The sequence below is a fragment of the Hyalella azteca genome, unplaced genomic scaffold (assembly GCF_000764305.2).
Source record: "Hyalella azteca isolate HAZT.00-mixed unplaced genomic scaffold, Hazt_2.0.2 contig3653, whole genome shotgun sequence".
Lineage (NCBI taxonomy): Eukaryota > Metazoa > Arthropoda > Malacostraca > Amphipoda > Hyalellidae > Hyalella > Hyalella azteca.
This window is the reverse complement of record NW_025933895.1, coordinates 298,850-318,809: the sequence shown is the minus strand read 5'-3', so window position 1 is coordinate 318,809 and position 19,960 is coordinate 298,850. Positions and strand designations below refer to the sequence as shown.

The 19,960-nt window shown below is 41.8% G+C and overlaps 1 protein-coding gene across 3 annotated transcripts; it reads right to left on the bottom strand.

The window, feature by feature from the left end:
- Positions 1-5,365: 5,365 nt before the first annotated feature.
- LOC108681877 (mucin-17) lies at positions 5,366-19,856 on the bottom strand. 3 transcript variants are annotated; one of them, XM_018170952.2, is made up of 7 exons: positions 19,760-19,856; positions 16,705-17,707; positions 15,940-16,040; positions 15,472-15,618; positions 14,578-15,104; positions 14,344-14,418; positions 5,366-8,256 (listed from the first exon to the last, which is right to left on the bottom strand). In XM_018170952.2, the coding sequence occupies exons 1-7, from the start codon at positions 19,778-19,780 to the stop codon at positions 6,942-6,944; spliced, it is 3,189 nt and encodes a 1,062-aa protein (XP_018026441.2). In that variant the 5' UTR covers positions 19,781-19,856; the 3' UTR covers positions 5,366-6,941. The 3 variants fall into 3 exon arrangements, with proteins under 3 accessions (XP_018026441.2, XP_047735686.1, XP_047735685.1); XM_047879730.1 differs by having other exon boundaries at positions 15,472-15,615; XM_047879729.1 differs by having other exon boundaries at positions 16,705-17,704.
- Between the last annotated feature and the right edge of the window lie 104 nt (positions 19,857-19,960).

Sequence of the window (19,960 nt, the reverse complement as noted above, 5' to 3'; positions counted from 1 at the left end):
CCGTCTTTAAATAAAAACAGGGAACTGAGGGAGGCAAATAATGACAATTTTTTCTTGATGTTTGAGGTTTTGTTGTGCCCACACCAATGCCCCATATATATTGCAAAGAGCTCTGCCTCATGCACTGACACTTCAGGACGGAATTTCTAATTGAGGAGTATACCTCTAGAAGGCATTACCATGGCTGCTGATGAGGAGGGCAAGGGTTTAGTTACTCGAGATCCATAAATGAAGGCTGCAGTGAAGTTTGTAAAACATGTCTGCAGAACATCTTTGAAGATTTATGGAGCAGATTTAGATAAGAGACCTGACACAGAAGTTGATGCAAAGACTGTTAGGATGTGTTGGATTTTGTACCAGGGAGGAAAGGAAGACTGGAAAGGATATCTCAATGGCATGGGGAGGTGAAAATTACGTTCTGAAAAAGTGGCTCGTGCAAGAGCGGTGAAAGATGGTAATAGAAGAAGTTTGAGGGTATGGGTCATGTCTTTCAGAACAGAAAAGATAATTGGGCATGGAGCACATTAGAAGTGTGGTAAGTCTGTAGTAGTATCGACACAGAAGCTGTTTACGGTGGATTGATAGTAGAGGGATGTTGGCTTCAACTTCAAATGAGCAAGTTGGGGTGGTTTTTATACACCCCAGGGTAGTTCTAAGGCAGTGGTTCTGCATTGTGTCAGTGGTTCTGCAAAAAGTTTTGAGAGCAGTGTTTGGGTCGCAAGCATAGAAGGGAGCCGCATAATCTAGTCGACTGAGGACTAAAGTTTTGTATAGTTTTAGTAGGAGCTTGCGATCTGCGTCCCATTCCCCGCGTGCAAGAAAATGATTGGAAATGCTGCACAGTAAGGTATGATATATCGCTTCTTATAAAAATTGCCAAGCCACTACCCACTGTATCACCTTCCCTATGCTTGTAGATTGGTGTATAGGTAGTTAATGCAATTAGGTTCATATTCTGCAGATAGCCATGTTTCACATAAGCAGATAATGTGAGGTTTTGTGCTGTATATGTGGAGTTTCAAGTTACTACTAAGTTTATTTCTTAAGCTTCAACAGTTCCATTGCATTATTATTTCCTTATTGCAGTGGTTCCCAAAGTGGGCGATATCGCGCCCCCCTAGGGACGGTGGAAAGATTTTGGGGGGCGGTAAGGAAGAGGGCAGTAGGGGGGCGAAAGGGGGGCGGGAGTCCGAAGTCGACGTCAAAAGTACGATTTGTACAAAACACGTGCAGCACATCATATGACTCCCAGCGATGGTTTTTTTCACCTAGATCTGTTTTTTAACCTATCCTGGGTTTACGTCTGCGACAAATTAACGGCCGGACTCGCGGCCGGTCTCAAGGCCAATTTCCAAATTCAATGATCAAGGAATATCTCTCAAACTAATAATATCTCTCAAACTTAAATCGATGAAACTTGGTAAACGGATTCATTAGGACCTAGCGATAATGTTTAGCTCGTGAAAATTGCTTGAATTTGCCATCGTTTGTTTTTGCCATAGTTATATGGCAATACTGACCGAAATTCACAGAGATCAAGTAATTTCTTCCAAACTACTGAACGGATTCGAACGAAATTTTGAATTTGCAGTCCTAATTACCAAACGGTAATGTTTAGCTCGTAAAAATTTTTCGATTGTACCTTCGTTCGTGAGTTTTTTTTTATTTCCCTTTCATTCGTGATTTAAACAGCAATAACATGTTTAAATTCGCAGTAATCAAGAAATTTTTCCCAAACTGCTGAACAGATTTGAACGAAACTTAGTATTCAAATACATAACCTCAGCAACGGTGATGTTTAACGCATTACAATTTTTTCGTTTTGCATTTGTTTGCGAGTTATACGGCTATACGTATGCGGCTCTTGGACCGGCCGGTAGAAAAGCAGGTCGTTCCTCCTATATATCTGTATAACTCGCGAACGAAAGCAAAATAAAAAAATTGTCACGAGCTAAACATCAGTGTTGAGAGGTTAGGTAATTATATACAAAGTTTCGTTGAAATCTGTTCTGTAATTTGGAAGAAATTTCTTGATCGCCGCGAATTTAAGTGACACATTACCCGGCGATATACGAGCCGAATATAAGGAAGTGTGAAATCAAGAATGACGGTGAAATGAAAAAAGAAGGTAAAATCTAAACGAAGGTAAAATCTAGAAAATTTTTATAATCTAAAAAATAACGTTTGGTAGTTAGGAATGTGTATTCAGAATTTCGATCAAATCTGTTCAATATTTTGGAATAAATTTTTTGATCACTGCGAATTTCGCCCTGTTTCGCAATATACGCGCTACTCACGAATGAAGTTGAAATTCAAAAAAAAAATTACGAGCTAAACATCACCGTTAGGTTCTGATGAATACATGTTCCATGCTTCATAGAGCGGCGTTCATTAGTTTGGGAGATATTACATGATAATTGAATTTGGAGATTGGTCGTGAGACCAGCCACGAGTCCGGCCGTATATTCACCCGAGACGTCCTAGGTTTCTAGTGCTGAAACAGTTCAAACAGATGAAAAACATATTGGTTCACTCAATGGGGTTCTATTTGTGAAATACACATTTGTGTTTAACCTTTATCTTTTAAAATTGCAGCGTACTAAATTCCAAGAAAGAGGCGTATGTCTAGGGGGGGGGGTGGGCGCTAGAAATTCACTAGGGAGCCAAAGGGGGCGCAAGCCTGAAAAAGTTTGAGAACCACTGCCCTATTGTTTGGCATTGGGTGGAGTTTGTGGTAGTGTTTTCTTTGACACGTCTGACAGCATCCCCGGATGATATTTTCTCAACTGAACGGGTCCTTTCCACAATTGCTTCAAATTTCATATGGAGACAGCCCCCAAAGCTGGTCGTAAGTGCACATTCACAGTTGCAACATCTTGGAGCTTGAGTTCTAAAGGAAGAGCAATCCTTAACACTGTGAGGGCACTCACAACCAAAACAACGCGAGGGGCCTCTGCAGTCGCTAGCAATGAGCCCAAAATCTTGGCACTTGAAACATTGCCAAGGCTTAGCATACGTTTCAACCTTAAAACGGTGGTAACCCAAGTATACAAAAGGGGGGAGATTTGGTGGCGAAGATCACCTTGAACATTGATGTTGGGACTTTATCCTTTTGTAAATTCTCACTGCACTTCAGCATACGTCGGTATGACTTCTCGCAATATTTTCGCTTGAGCATAAGGGCAGAAATTTTAGAGCGGGAACATTACTTGCGCATCCTCCTCATTCAGCTGTGCACGTTCATGCCGAGCAGTGTAATGTTCCGGTGTCCGAAGATGATTTTAGATTTCTAGCTTTCACGACTGGTGTTTCTGACATACGAATCCCTGTATATTATTAAACAGAAACCTAGTTTGAGTGGAGCCTTCAGCTCCTATCCCCCTGAAACTGCAAATAGATAGGCCTGTCTCCTCATGAGTATTTGTTTTTTCTTTTGTCAATGTAAGTTTTTATCTTCAATGCGCATTTTAATTTTCTATAGATTCTGCTAGTTTTATAAGTATTTAACTGACGATGAAGCTGGAGTCCGAAACGTTTTCTCATATAAATAAATGGTGAATTTGCTGGCTATTTTCTTTGATTTCCAATTCTTAGTGAATTTGCGATCCAAGCAATCAAGTGACATTACTTAGACTAGAGCACTAACCTCGAATTGATATTACTGAAACCAGAACCTATACAGATTTTAACTCTAAATATACTGTGGGACAAATTGAATTCCAATGTACTTCTCAGAGAATAAACGCCACCAAGAATAGACTAGATAAAGATATATGCAGGAGCAAATGTTCAGTCTTGAAATCCCTTGCACCTTACGGACCAGGCAATAAGTCCAGCAGTTATCTCAATCAATCGTCAGTTCTGGTAAGATCTTAGTGAAAAGGCCGGATCCCTTGTGAGTCAAGAAACGAAAAGTTCAAGAATCGGCAACAGGCCATGGGCCTATTTCTTCAGTGCCGACACTTCTATTATATTCTATGAACAAGAATCGGCAACAGGCCATGGGCCTATTTCTTCAGTGCCGACACTTCTATTCTATCATCGTCCGTTAGTAACTTGGTTGAATGGTGAAAACTTGGTTGTGATAGATTGACATTCTCTCGATCATGGAAATAATTATACATGCACTTGGTACGATTCCCTGGTACTATGTGTCAGTCACGATAGAAAGTATTAGAAAATTCCGGCTTCCATTGTTGTTAGGGAATTGAATTCAATCGAACCAATGGAAAGAAGAGAATGCGTGACGGACATTATTAAGACATAACAAGCCTTTTAGCTATTAAGCTTTTCAGAACCATCAATGACCATCACCCAATTCCTGCAGGCACCCAAAACTATTGTTCCATATCCGAATGAAAACGTGAATCAAAATACAGTGATACCTTGACTTACGAACACCTTTTCTTGCAAACTTTTCCAGTTACAAATAGGAGGTTAGAGATTGATTTGCAACGAACATGTCTCTGTTTGCGAACATGTCGACCCGTCGGCTGCATCTGACACAGACGACCCACCATATTGAGTCTATCTGGGCCTGCGCGGCCCTAATGGGCATGCGCCGCACAGTGGTGCGGTGGTTCGAGTAGTACATCGAGACAAGATTAGAAATTTAACTCCTGTTTCCATGCAGAATTACTTCCTCAGCAATCCAATACGTTCGACGCGGGTACTCGTCTTGTACGGAACAGCCACTCACCGGCGACTGTTACACCTAGTCGTCTATTCTATTTTCGCAAAACTTTTTTTCCTCCACTTTCTAGCGTAGTCTCGGTACTCTCAAAATGTAATTTTCCCTAGTAGTTTTGTTGCACGATAATTTCTTCGAATTATAGTAATGATAATTATAGCCCGCGAAGCTCGAGATGGCCAAGTTATTGAGATCACCACGTTTAGAGCAGCATGCAGCAAGTTTTGATTTCAAAAGTTCTGGTCGAAATTGCCAAGTTGCTGATGATTTAGTAAACGGTGACAAGCCAACATGACCTAATCAAATCTGGCATTACTATATCCTCAGAAATAATACGAGCCACATATGCTGATATTTCCGCGTGCCTGAGGTAAATGTTATATGATGATGCAAGCCTCGGCCACTAACTTGGCAACTTGAGCTTCACAGAAGTGCGAGCTCAAGCCTCAGCTTTTGCCGCCCCTAAAACGATGCATCAGCGTGGCCTGGGACTGCAACGTTCAGAACTAAAAGGAAATCAATTCAACTAACTTGGACTCGATGCCGTAAACTACGACACCATCCATTCTTGCATAATTCATTTAAAGCATTATTCTTCGGTCATTCATCAGCAATCACATTTTTTGCTGAGCAGGTCAATACAAACAGCAAATGCATTCAAGTGAGTAACTTCTATTTAGAAAAAAAAATTCTCATTTGTTTTCAAAAATATTCTTCCTGTCCTATTGATAGTTGACAAATTTCCATTTCTTAATTCTAAGTATAATTAATAACTAACGACATTTCCTTAAGAACTGACTAACTGCAGTAAACTACTTATAATTGAAAGCTACCTTCCTTATAAAAATATTCTGAAGAGACTGCTAAGCGAAGCACAGAGGAAATATGAATAAGAGAGGCATGTAGTGCGGACAACGTGAGTCTCGGAAGGAGTCAAGCGGTTGTATTCGTAAAGGAGGCATGTAACAGGGGCGTTATCCTAGTGGGCAAGATACTATAGGCAAGATCACTAGAAGCAGGAGGATCCGCAGCGAGGAGACTAGAGGCACAGAGATACTAGAGACACAGAGGATCCGCAGCGAGGAGACTAGAGACATGGAGGATCCGCAGCGAGGATACTAGAGGCACAGAGGATCCGCAGCGAGAATACTAGAGGCACAGAGGATCCGCAGCGAGGATACTAGAGGCACAGAGGGTCCGCAGCGAGGATACTAGAGGCACAGAGGATCCGCAGCGAGGATACTAAAGGCGCAGGTCATCAGCAGCGAAGATACCATAAACAAGGGGACTAGCGAAGATACACCAGCCGTTCGCTGCGTACGATTATTTGAAAAAAGAATATGCAAATATACTAGCAACGATAATGATAAATAAACATTCTCATTTGCTGAAATAAAAAAAAAACACGAAGTCCTAATTTTATTGGTAGCTGCCAGGATACTAGAGGCAAGGAATTCAGCAATGAGGATACCAAAGGTGCAGGATTCAGCAGCTATACGATACCATAGGCAATAAGAACAGCAGTGAGGATACTAGACAAGAAGAATTAGCAGCGAGGGTACTATAGGCACATGTGATAAACAGCGATGATGTCAGAGGCAAGTGGGGTCAGCATAAAGGATTTACAGTTACATTCTTCGGCCGTTCGCTAGCGATGATGTCAATTGTTGCGCACGATCGCAAAAAAACACTAACGATAAAAAAACAGAAAACCAATCAACTATTTCTCTCCGCAAGATACGAAGTCCTGTCTTACTGGCAAATCCTGTCTTACTGGTAAATTTCCATTTCTTAATCCGAAGCATAGTTTTAATTATCAGCTACTTTCTCTGCATATAACATTGAAAAAGCTGCTAAGTTGAGCAACAGGCTAGACGAAATATTATGAATAAGAGAGGCATGTTACAGGAACAATACGAGTCGAGCGATTTTACTCGCAAAGGAGACCTCTAGCAGGAGTGGTTTCAAGGATACTAGAGACGTAGGGGATCGGCAGTGAGGATACTAAAGGCAAAGGAGATCAGCATAAAGAGATCAACAGCAACTTCGGTGGTTCGCTAGCGCAAGATTACATGAAGACAGCAAATGAACAAACAACTACCAATCACAAAACAAATTCCTTATACACCAAACTAAAATAATACGAAGTCCCTTCTTATTGATAGTTGCCAGCATAATAGAAGCGTAGGTGGATCAGCAGCCAGGCCAGGATACTATTTCTTCCTCGTAATGCAAAGGTTAATTAACAACGTTACGTTGGAAATATGGTTTGCCCCTGTACGAATGCTAACGCATCACTCGTTTCCTTGTTAAAGTCGTCTCCATAATTCTCAGTTTGGTTTCCTGCATTATTATTCTTGTCTAAAAGGTCCAACTTCTGAGCTTTATTTCGGACATTATTCTCGCCGAGTATTCGTAGGCCGCCAGTCGTCGACACTAACTTACTTTCATTCCGAAGCAAAGCCAAGTCCTCCTCTCTCACACAGTCCGCTGTCCGATATGGCATTTTGGGAACCCGAGTTAGTAAAATCAACTTTTCTTTGGATTGGGCGACAGCATAAAAGCGAGCAATGCAGTCCAGATTTCTTATTTGGTGACCCCATATAAAGTGTTTCATCATATACGACGAAACAAAGGGAACTTCGCACATAGGACACAAAGCAACGTATCTGTTAAGGCTTGATTCTCGAGGCCTTAGGTCTTGAGCACTCTGTTGATTTTCAAAGGGCGGTGCTTCAACAAGCTCACACACGTCCCTCCTGCTGTCTCTATTTAACGAGGCTTTTTGAGCTGAAAGTCCTCTCGATGAGTTGTTTCTGTTTTCTAGGACATTTCCACTCCTGCTGTTACTACTTGACGAAATTGTGATGGCTGCAAGTCCTTGCGATGAGTTGTTTCTGTTTTTAAAGATATTTTCAATCCTGTTGTTTCTATTTGACGAAATTTTGATGGCTGAAAGACCTCTTGATGAGTTGCTTCTGCTTTCCACGACATTTTCACTCCTGTTGTTTCTATCGGACGAGACTGTGATGGCTGAAAGTCCTCTCGACGGGTTGTTTCTGTTTTCAAGGATATTTTGACTCCTGTTGTCACTATTGGGAAAGGTTGTGATGGCTGAAAATCCTCTGGATGGGTTGCTTTTGTTTTTCAGGATAATTTCATTACGGTTGTCTCTATATGACGGGGTCGTGATGGCTGAAAATCCTTCCGCTGCGTCGTTTTTCGTTTTTTGAAAAGCAGTGAAAAGATCAACGAATGTTCTCAGTTGCCCCGTGAGGGCATTGATCGCCGTCTGGTCAATGGCCATCACTTCGGTAAGTGAATTTTCAAGCTCTTCATGTATCTCCTCTGGTGTTAAGACAAGCGTGTGCTCAGCAGTCTTATCAAGCTCCTCGAAGTCCTTGCCAAGCTTGGTTAGCTGCTCGGCACAGACCACCGGCAACTCATGATGCTCTTGGTAGTGCTGCTGAATATGCTGTGTCTCGATGCCGCAGGATGGAACGAGGCATACAGTTGCCTGCTGTCGATTTTGGATAGCCTTTTTGGGGCAGCAACGATAAGCAGTTCTGAAATAGTGGAAGGAAATGACATTAGCAATGCGATAATACTCTGAAGAAATATCGTACGACCGAAGTGTTGGTGTAATATCGTATCATCTGAACGGCAACCTAAGAGCCAGCGCTGTTCTATATGTGCAGCTTTTTGAAATTCTCTCACGAACGTTTATCAAACCTTTCTCGTTCATTCTATTAACGTCAGATGGGGTAAAATATTCCCTTTATTATAACATTGGCCCACAATTAGAAAAAGTACTTTAGTGTTGTAGTGTAGTGTGATCAAGTAAGGAGGTACGACCTAGATCATGTATCACTGGATAGCTAGGTAGCATCACTGGCTAGACTGTTGATGATGAGTGGGTTTGATTCCATATTTTCTGCCTATTCCAGTGCTACTCCATCTTCACTTTAGATGGCTTGAAACTTGTTTACACTACAATTTTACTTCTAAGAATTAATTATTGAAGAGCTAATAATAAGTAGTGTGTAATTATATTAAATATTTATTGTTTCAGGCATTTCTTGTGTATTAAGGTTGTTTCACTTGTTATTTATTAATAAAAATGCTATTTTTACAATTTCATGGAAACTTTTGCCCAGAATTAGGGTAACTTTAATTCAGACATTATCACTAATGATATATCACCAATGTTAGGAAAAAACAAAAAAGGTGCAATTCTCCTTCAGAGAGTCCGATGAGCGAAGTGAAACCTTTGCTGATCTAGAAAAAATATCACAAGAAGAAGCAGGCATATACTTTTTCACATGCCTAAAGATGATGAAACACGAATTGAGTTGAAACCTGAAGACTCTGCTGTTGATAACTCTGAGGATGTTAGATATAATGGATAAAAATTCCCTGACAAAATTTTGCAGCTTTTCTGACGAAGGACCTTAAATTGAATGCATAGAAAAGAGATTCAAGTTTTGGCTACTAGGCGGAAGTTTGTCAGAAGATAAATCCACCCAAAAAAGCTTCAAAGAGGAACCAGTTCCATGTACTATAACTAGCAAACTATGAGTGATGTAAAATGGCATTTTTCTAAAATATAAAATAAGTTTTCACTAAAATGAAGTTTAACTTATTTATTACATGTCCACCAATTATTGCATGTTTTTGAAATAAAAGATGAAAAAACCACAACAACTAATATATCTGGGTAATAATTTAATCTTGAACAACGTTAACCCAACCAATATTAAACATGGGTTTCGTCGGTCGGGCTTTTGCAGCCACAACGCGTCCTACACATTCAAGGTGTGGCGCCCCCTCAAGCACAAATGCTAATATCTCCACATCTCCGATTAGGGTCGGGTCTCCACATTTGGGTCTCCACCACATTAGAGAATGTGGAGGTCTCCACATCTCCCCTGAGCTCCTCTTATCCTGCCCTTCCTTTCCCATGGACGTTCTCGTGTTCAACCTAGGGGGCAGTCATCTGCAAACATCCTGGTCTCCCATCATTTTCTTACCTACCTCCTCTTGTGGTCACCCCTCCACGCCCAAATTCAGAGCCGCCCCAACAGCGTGCCTGAGTTGCGATGTAGCGTACAACAATCAATAGGAGAAAGCTGGAATTAAAGGCCAAAGCCATGCGTTCGACGTCCAATTTGTGGGCTATGTACTTTCCGCGCAGATCCAATTGCATTACAATTAAGTCCAAGTGGAAATGTTTGCATGTGAGCCATCAAATGGCGGTGTCAACCTAAGTCTCCTCAAGTGTTCCGTTCTATCCTGCTTCCCTCTTGCATTGCATACATTTCTTCTATTGTTCTCATGAAGTTTATTTTACTTCTTTTATTATTTCGCTGTTTTAGTGTTTCTAACTTACCCAGATTTGGAACGAGTTCTATCCAGTGACACGGAGAATAGTAACTCGTAACGATACTCGTAGACCATTTTATTTATGATCTTGTCAAAATTGTTTAGAATTGATTTTACTTACAACTCGGCATTCAGATTTCTCCTTTCGGACTTACGGCATTATTTTGTATATATATAGTGAAAAAATATTGAAGATAGGAATAATATTATTCTACCTCATATCAGCTGTTCCTGTTCCCTTTACCACGTTTTACTGACTGAAGTGATTAAATGAAGTGTTTTAATGGAATATACTGGAGTGAACGCCTTATAAAAATATACTGGAGTGAAACGGTGAAATTACGACGGCAGGAAAGATTTCATCTGGTTCCATTAATAAATTACTTTGGATGGTTGGGTTTACCGTGTTGGTAAACTGACTGAACTGACTTGACTGAGATTTTCACTGTTCCCTTACCACGTTTTACTGTGGAACTGCATTTGTGCAAACGGAAGACGATAACTACGATAACTAACGGGCTATAAGTCCTCGCTCAACTAGGGTAGAGTTGGACTCCGGGGTCTGACTTCGACGGTGAGGGAGCCATTGTACCGCATCAACAGATGGAGTCTTCATCACTTCGAATCTCAAGTTGGAACGTGCGTACGATGCGCACCGGCCTGTCTAATGACCTCCGTGTCATTTCAGACTTTCGCAAGACCGCAGTGATTGACAGGGAGCTACATAGGCTAAATGGATATAGCAGCGCTGCAGGAAACTCGACTCCCTGAAGATGGCTCCCTAAAAGAGGAACACTACACCTTCTTCTGGCAGGAGAGATGTATCGGGGATGTGAAGGAACATGGAGTTGGCTTTGCCGTCAGGAACACCCTGCTTCACACAATTGAACCCCCGCATGGTGGCACGGATAGAATCCTCAGACATTCTTCGCTCTTTCAACCTCGGCTGGTTTTGCAAACATCATTTGTGTCTACGCTCCAAGCACCGCCTGAGACTAAGGATAGGTTCTACAAACTCATGGCGAATACCATCGACAGGATCCCAATGCCAGAGAATATTTACCTCGTGGGCAACTTCAACGCCAGAGTTGGGACAGACCACGAGTCCTGGATTGAAGTGCTGGGTCACCACGGCATCGGGAAAATGAATGAAAACAGCCAGAGATTGCTGGAATTCTGATTCTGCTGCCACCGCAACTTGTGCGTGACAAATACGTTTTTCCAGAACAAACTATGCCGCAGGGCATCCTGGAGACATCCCAGATCGAACCACTGGCACCAGCTGGACTTAATTATCACACGCCGCGGCTCTTTGAACAGCGTGCGAAACACAAGAGTATACAACAGCGCCGACTGCGATACTGACGACTCTTTGGTCACATCTAACATCAAAATCAAACCAAAAAAATTACACACTCTCAAGAGGAAATGCCAGTCAAGAATTGATGCCTACGGAGCATATTACGGAGTTGCTCCCTGCTGAACGGGCAGAGCGCGCAGTCGGTGGGTGGTGCTCTCTCCTCAGCGCCATCTATAATGTGCTGTCTTGGCCTATGGCATAAAGGAGGGAAATAGTGCTGACTGGTTTGGGGCCAACATCGGTGAGTTGGAACCTGCCATCATCAGCAAAAGAAAAGCAATGCTTAATTACAAAAGTGATCCAAGCCAGAGGAACCTACAGGTATTGAGAGCGGTTCGGAAGCGGGCCCAACAAATGACTCGCCGCTGCGCAAACAACTTCTGGCTGCAGTTGTCGGACAGCATTCAGCGGGCCTCAGACTCTGGCAATGTTAGAGGCAAGTACGAGGGGATCAAGCGAGCAAGTGGGAGACCGGTGGCGAGGACGGCTTTGTTGAGGTCTAGATCGGGCGAGCCTATCTCCAGCAGGACCGAATAGTTGAGTAGATGGGTTGAACACTATCTCGACCTTTACTCCAATGTTAACAACGTCTCGCAGGAAAAGCTGGATGATATTGAGAACTTGCCCTCCCTCGATGCTCTGGATGCTGAATCATCTGTCAAAGAGCTAAACAAAGCCATCGACATCCTCCCCTGTGGGAAGGCAGCTGGGGAAGATGGAATAACCCCAGAGGTCATCAAAAGTGGCAAGCGGGCTTTACTTGGCCCCCTACACGAGCTCTTATGTCTTTGCTGGAGGGAGGGCCAGGTACCGCAAGACATGCGCGACGCAACAATTATCACTTTGTACAAAAACAAAGGCGATCTTAACGACTGCAAAAACTACAGAGGGATGTCGCTACTCAGCATAGTGGGCAAGGTATTCGCCCGTGTGGTGCTCGGTCGCCTACAAGCCCTCGCTAATCGCGTTTACCGGAATCCCAGTGCGGTTTCAGGGCCCAGAGGGGCACATCAGTCATGATTTTCTCATTATGCCAGCTGCAGAAGCGTCGTGAGCAGCGGAAGCCTTTGTACATTGCGTTCATCGACCTGACAAAGATGTTTGATCTTGTCAGCCGGAAAGGTCTGTTCTTGATGCTGAGGAAGATAGGTTGCCCCCCCCCCGTTTTCTCAGCATTATCTCTTCCTTCCACGACGACATGCAGGGCGTAGTCAGCCATGATGGCAATACCTCAGAGCCTTTTAGTATCAAAAGTGGAGTAAAGCTGGGCTGTGTCCTGACCCCTACTCTCTTCGGCGTCTTCTTCTCGCTGCTGCTCAAGTTCGCGTTCAGAGACTCAACTGAGAGCATACTTTTACATACCAGAAGTGATGGCAAACTCTTTAACTTGGCTCGTTTGAGAGCAAGAACAAAGGTCCGCGCTGTCCTCATCAGAGATGCGCTCTTTGCTGATGACGCGGCGCTGTCTTCCCACACCGAGGAGGATCTACAAAGGCTGTTGGGCTGCTTCGCTCACGCCTGCAGGGAGTTTGGCCTGACAGTCAACATCAGGAAAACAAATGTTATCGGTAAGGATGTTGTAGTGCCCCCATCTATCACCATTGACGGTAATCAGCTCGAAGTCGCCGAGCGTTTCACCTACCTGGGCTCCACCATCAACAACAACCTGTCCCTCGATAGCGAGATCGACAAGAGGATTGCAAAAGCGTCAAGTGTGATGGCCAGACTGAAGGTAAGGGTGTGGTCCAACAGGCGGTTGTCGCTTCACACTAAGCTGAAAGTGTACCATGCGTGCGTCACTAGTGCCCTTCTGTACGGCAGCGAAACCTGGACCACATACGCTAAACAGGAAAATCGTATAGAGTGCTTCCACCTTCGCTGCCTCCGCCGCATCCTCAACATCACATGGGAGGACAGGGTCACAAACACAGCTGTTTTGGAACAAGCCAGCACAACGAGCAAGCATCTCCTCCTGTGCCAGCGCCGTCCCCTGTGGCTCGGTCACGTGCATCGCATGCAGGATGGTCGCATTCCCAAGGACTTGCTCTACGGGGAACTGGTGCGGGTGCGCGCCCGGCCGGCCGTCCGGCTTTGCGCTTCAAAGACGTAGACCTGCAAGCGCAGCCTCAGAGCAGCATTTATCGACCTCCAAACCTGGGAGCGGCTTGCGGTCGACCGCTGCGGTTGGCGGCGGGCCGTTCGGGAGGGAGTCCGGAGGGGCGAGGAGCTGAGCAGCCGTGAGCTTGAAGACAAGCACCGTCTCCGGAAAGCCAGACAGCAAACAAGGAATAACATCGTCGCACCATCGGGCTTTATTTGCGCCAACTGCGGTCGTGACTGCCATGCCCGAATCGGCCTGACGAGCCACTCGAGGCGCTGTCGACAGCGTGTTGTGCGATGACGGACGGGGTGCACACCATCATCTCTCGAGATGGACGGATGCCAACAGCACCTCATATCTACAATATGCCTACTCCTACGTTTTTCTATCATTGAACATGCGGCATCTACGTATAAAAATTGAAATTATGTGTACTCAGCACGGATAGACATTGTCTTCGTTCGACGCCGCGAAATGAAGTTTTTCATTATATTATTAGCATTGAAGTAACAGCAATTAGAACAATTCAAAATATGGTTTTTAAGTTGATGGCTGATAGGTAGTTTGTTTACCTTATAATACATTAAAATTAATATACTAATCAGAGGCATGCGATATCGATCTGATAAACTGTAAAAAATGTAAAATTTGGGTCAATGTTACCCCATCTGACGGTTTTCATGTCTTTCTTTCAGTGAAAGAAATTCAATGCGATCCCCACCATTAACAAAAGTTGCCAGAGTTAAGCTCAGTAACGGTTACTTTTTGATATAAGCAGTAAGTTTCTAAGGGTTTGTCATCATCTCTAACCTTGCCTCACAAGGAGCGCAAGCAGCTACCTCCTCCACGCGAGGCCGCTTTGGCGAAGGTCCATTGGAGTTTGGTCTGCAACAGAAGAACAAATTTGCGCTTAGTTTTGACAACAAACGTCATCTCATGACTATTAATATAGACAATCATTTAACTCCCATAGAAAGAATGATGAACATCTATTTCGCAGAACAATATAAACACAAATCAAGCCCGAAAATTTATGCTCTTCACCTTTCAAGTGCAAGGTTCAAGAGCTTTCGAGTCTTCATTTGTAGAACAAATTTCTTGAGCCCGTAGATGAAATGCGATCCAAAACTCTGCTCGAAATATTTTTCAGCCAAAAATTCAGTTTTTTGGCCAAGAACTGGGGTAGTTTTTGTAGGGCTACTGAATCCAGAAAGCTGGTGGGAACTTCGGGCGTCGGAAGACTTGCCAGTCTCTTCGCCGCGCCGTTTTGGAGTTTTATGCGCCGGCGAGAGCTCTGGAACTTCAAGGCGGTTCGATAGCATTGTCTTGACGTTTGCTTTAGAAGTGATTTGAAGTTTTTCTGCCAATTCGCCATGTGAATTTGAATTTTTCTCCCAAGATGCCAGCCAAGGATCCAACCAGTCGGCCCGATTACTTGCCAATGGCGTGCTATTTAAATTAAGTTCAGAATCCTCAAATTGCATCGACTCGTTCAGCCCAACAGGAGCGCCTTTGCTGGATGCAGAAGACGACTCCATATCATCCGGGGCTTCTAGAGAACCCGGATCTGGCTAGAAGGCAAAAAAAAATTCCTTGAAACAAAGTATATACCGGTAGTGCGAGTTTTCACTCATGAAAATATAAAACTCTTATGATTTAGTTGGGTAATAGATTCTGTTACAATTATTTTAAAAAACGAACTCTACTAGTCTCAACTTTTTTGTTATAGCCTTTCCAGAAACTTTAAAAAATAAACAGCAAGAAGATCTTAAGAAAATTTATTTCTGTTAATATATTTGATGTAAATGATTATTAAATTAAAATAAAAGCATATGATGGACTATTACAATTTTCATTTCTGGATCCAATCAATTGCTACTCAAAAGTCAGTTATTCAAAAAAATAACAAAAAGTTATTTAACTAAATAGTGTTCTCACAAAATGTGAGAATAAGACTCGCTGAGCACACAGGTCCGCAATTTGAGCTTCCGTCTTGCATGGCCTCCAGCATACGAGAGGTGGAGGAGGTGGCGGAAATAGAGATGAAGGACAAGCAGCACCAGAGCTGCAAGGCACGTGAGCCTGCTGAAAAGTTGTGTTTTGTAGTCAGTTTTGTAATCAACAATGAAAGATGATTATTCTATAGCAGTTGCAAATATTATATCATTTATCACGCAACTTGGCTGCAGCCTGTGCATTCATATTATTTAGAGCCGAATTTTTTTCATTTAAATAGACCCTAAAATTAGCGATGAATGAGAATGATGACCTAAGCTCTACTCAAAAATATGTGTCATCATAAACTTCAATAGCATTGCAATTCATATCAGCATAGCATTACACCTCATTATCACAGCATTATACCTTGTCATCATTGTATTGCACCTCATTATCATTGCATGGTACCTTATCATCATAGGAGAATGATTCGTCCTTGACATCTATATCACCCATCTCAGCATCGCCCTTAATGTTGTTGTTTGCAGCGTTGCACTCCGTCGGTCGGTCTAGAAGACATGTACGTCATTATTTCATGTAGTGAAACAGTATGAAGACAATACATCATATAATATACTCATGCAGTATGAAGACAATACATCATACAATATACTCATGCAGTATGAAGACAATACATCATACATTATGCAATGTTCTCATACAGTATTCATATTAAATTTTCATATATCGAATAGAAGAGTACATTTCAAAACTAACCAATGTAAGGGCAACATAATTATGGTCTAAGGCAAAGTAAGTTGCTCAGGATGACCCACTCGAGGACAATAGATACAGTGCTATTTGGACAACATTTCACTCATTTTCGGAGTTTAAGATGCTGGCAATCTGGATCCTGATGACTGGGATTACCAGGGTCCTGGTGATCCGAGGATACACTCACTTTTTTGTAAATTAGTTCTTTTCGAAACAAACTCTCTACTCTTAAATACCTACAAACGTTCACACTTTTGATGAGTAATGACTAGAATCGACTGAAAATATATTTTTTCAAGTTTTTAGTGTCTCATAAAATTTTTGATGCTCGTGAGTCACTCCTAAACATCACTTGATAGTCCCCATTTTTGGCAGATAATCATACCTTATCAAAATTAACCTTTATAGATCTTGGTGTAATATTTTTGAGCCAACAATAATAAGACTTGTACTACTTGCCATGAGCAACTGAAGCCAGAAGAGGCGACGTTGGTGACATTTTTGATGCACAAGGCGAGTGAGATGTTAAGCAATATGGTGCCGGAAATGTTGATGAAATTAAAGACATTGGTGGTTCTTGTCGATTTGAGCAAGTAAATGAAGCAGGTCGAAGTGAAGTTGAAGTGCATGATAACAGCATAACTGGAGTTGAAGAGTGTGAAGAGGGCGTGACGGAAGTTGAAGAGTGTGAAGAGGGCATGACGGAAGATGAAGAGTGTGAAGAGGACGTGACGGAAGTTGATGAGTGTAAAGAGGGCGTGACGGAAGTTGAAGAGGGCATGACGGAAGTTGAAGAGTGTGAAGAGGGCGTGACGGAAGTTGAAGAGTGTGAAGAGGACATGACGGAAGTTGAAGAGTGTGAAGAGGGCGTGACGGAAGTTGAAGAGTGTGAAGAGGGCATGACGGAAGTTGAAGAGTGTGAAGAGGGCATGACGGAAGTTGAAGAGTGTGAAGAGGGCGTGACGGAAGTTGAAGAGTGTGAAGAGGACATGACGGAAGTTAAAGAGTGTGAAGAGGACGTGACGGAAGTTGATGAGTGTAAAGAGGGCGTGACGGAAGTTGAGTGTGAAGAAAACATTGGTGAAGTTGAGTAATATGAGGGCAGAACTGAAGTTGAAGGGTGTGATGAGGGCAGAACAGAAGTTGAAGGGTGTGATGAGGGAAGAACTGAAGTTGAAGGATGTGATGCGGGTAGAACTGAAGTTGAAGGGTTTGATGGGTGTAGAACTGAAGTTGAAGGGTGTGATGAGAGTATAACTAAAGTTACAGGGTGAGATGAAGGTAGATTTGAAGTTGAAGGATGTGATGTGGGTAGAATTGAAATTGAAGGGTTTGATGAGGGTAGACCTGAAGTTGAAGGGCGTGATGAGAGTATAACTAAAGTTACAGGGTGTGATGAAGGTGGAACTGAAGTTGAAGGATGTGATACTTGACCTCCTCGTCCAGGTCTGTTGCAGGCCTGCTGAGAAAATTTTTTCATTCAAAAACAAGTGCATGGATTGGTGAAGAGATTTGGTCATTGGTCTACCATTAAGGACACAGTAGAAAACTGTCTATCATTGAGGACACAGTAGAAAACTGTCTACCATTAAGGACAAAGTAGGAAAATGTCTGCCATTAAGGAGGCAGTAGAAAACTGTCTACCATTAAGGACAAAGTAGGAAAATGTCTACCATTAAGGACGCAGTAGAAAACTGTCTACCATTAAGGACAAAGTTGAAAACTGTCTACTTTTAAGGACACAGTAGGAAACTGTCAGCCATTAAAGACACAGCAGGAAATGCCAACTGTTTTTTTAATGCATAAAGTTTTCAGTATATTATGATTGCCAAGATATTTAACAATCAACATTTTAATAGATAATAAAATCATTTAACATTCAAAAATCATTTGAAGATGTTACAGGAGTCAGATTGTATTTTCATGAGTCCCGAGTTTGCTATCATTAGAACTTGATCGAGTACTGAAGTTATCAATTAAATGAAAAGAACCCTCCAAAAATTAGACTATAACCACATTGAAGGTATGGCATAGTAAACGATTGACTTCTGAAAGAGGACAGATGCCTATGGTAATCTTTTTCAATGTTGCTTCCTGAACCATAGACTGCCCAAGAGTTCCTTTGGCTTCTTTGCATCTGCCTCGGTAGTGTCCAGATTTCCAGCATACGCTGCTTATGTGGCTTCTTGAACACAAAATGCACGACTTCAATAACATGGCTTAGAATAAAATAAGTGGACAATTTATACTATAATATACAATAATATAATATAATGTTGCACTGATTTTTCAACAATATTTCAACAGCTGAAAAACTGGATAGATGATATACAGTAGGGTAACAATTGGAAACAATATTTTACTAATGTGGGTGCATAGCATCCAAGGTTAGGTAATGAATACCAACGGTGAGGGGATAATCATTTGTGAAAATGATCAAATTAAATTCAAGTTGTGAACATTCTTCATTGCTATTGCGGAAGATATTGCACTGAAAAACTACTAAACTTATCAGGTTCATCATTAACACTACATACATCACAAACAAGTATCTACTTCTATTACTAAAAATGATGCTGAAAGCTAAGATCAGTCAATCCAAATCATTTTTAGAAAATCAGTCAATCCAAGATGAAGCATGAAGCTCAAGCAGAACATTTTTCTTGATCACACTCACAAGTAAAGAAAGATTAAACTTGAGGAACAATTAACATTATTGTTATGATGGTATGTATACATATGAAATAAATAAGTATGTTGTATGCTCATTTTTTTAGATTTTTTTTGTATAATTTTTTATATATTACTATTCAAGAGTTTTTATACGTTTTTCATGCTAGGAAATCAGACTGTGTTTCTCACTACTATAATTGTTCAATTTTGAGACAGAAGAGCTCATTAGCAACAAGACTATTTATATGTTAAACAACAAACCTTTTCCTGTAGCATTCTGCTCAAAATGCACTCCAGTTTTATCATTTGCCTCATTTCTTTAGATACAATCAATTTCTCTCAATGATTTTTGAAACTCAAAACCAAAAATTTCAGAAAATCTAATTCATTCTCAGCCCAGTTATAAAAATAAATTGATTCAAGGGAAGCACTTGCATAATATATCAAGCACTTGCATTCATAATTGATAGCTTTAGTCTCAAAATGCAAGAAATTTTTCCTCGAATGTTCCATTCAACAAAAAAAAAACAATTGGAAGCAACTTTACAAGGACAGAAAATGTTTCCGGGACAACTGGACAAAAAACAACAGAGTTATCATAATCAAGCACGAGTACTAAAATGAACATGAGTTTCAAAACATCATTGCCCATTTGCCAACTAGGGCACTAGGGAGTCCGGCATGGACAAAAATCTTCATAAAAGCAAAGGTTTGTTATCTGAAGCAGTACCCACCAAATGGCTTGGAAATGCTGGGCTATTAAAAAATAATTCTACAAACAACAATGCAAAGATTTTAATGCTCAACCTTGCCTGAAGTCTTAACAGCAGAAGAGACTTACATAGCATGACTGGTTCTTCATATTTAATTATCACTAAAGACTAGTCCAAGTCTCTAAGTAGCCTCCATGCCCCTATTCAAGAGCCACAATTGACAAATCCTGTTGGTGAAGCAGCAAAAGATTAGACATGTAAAGGGTATGGATGTCATGATGCTGCGTCTACTGAAGCTTGATTATTGATATTTATATACAGATGATAAT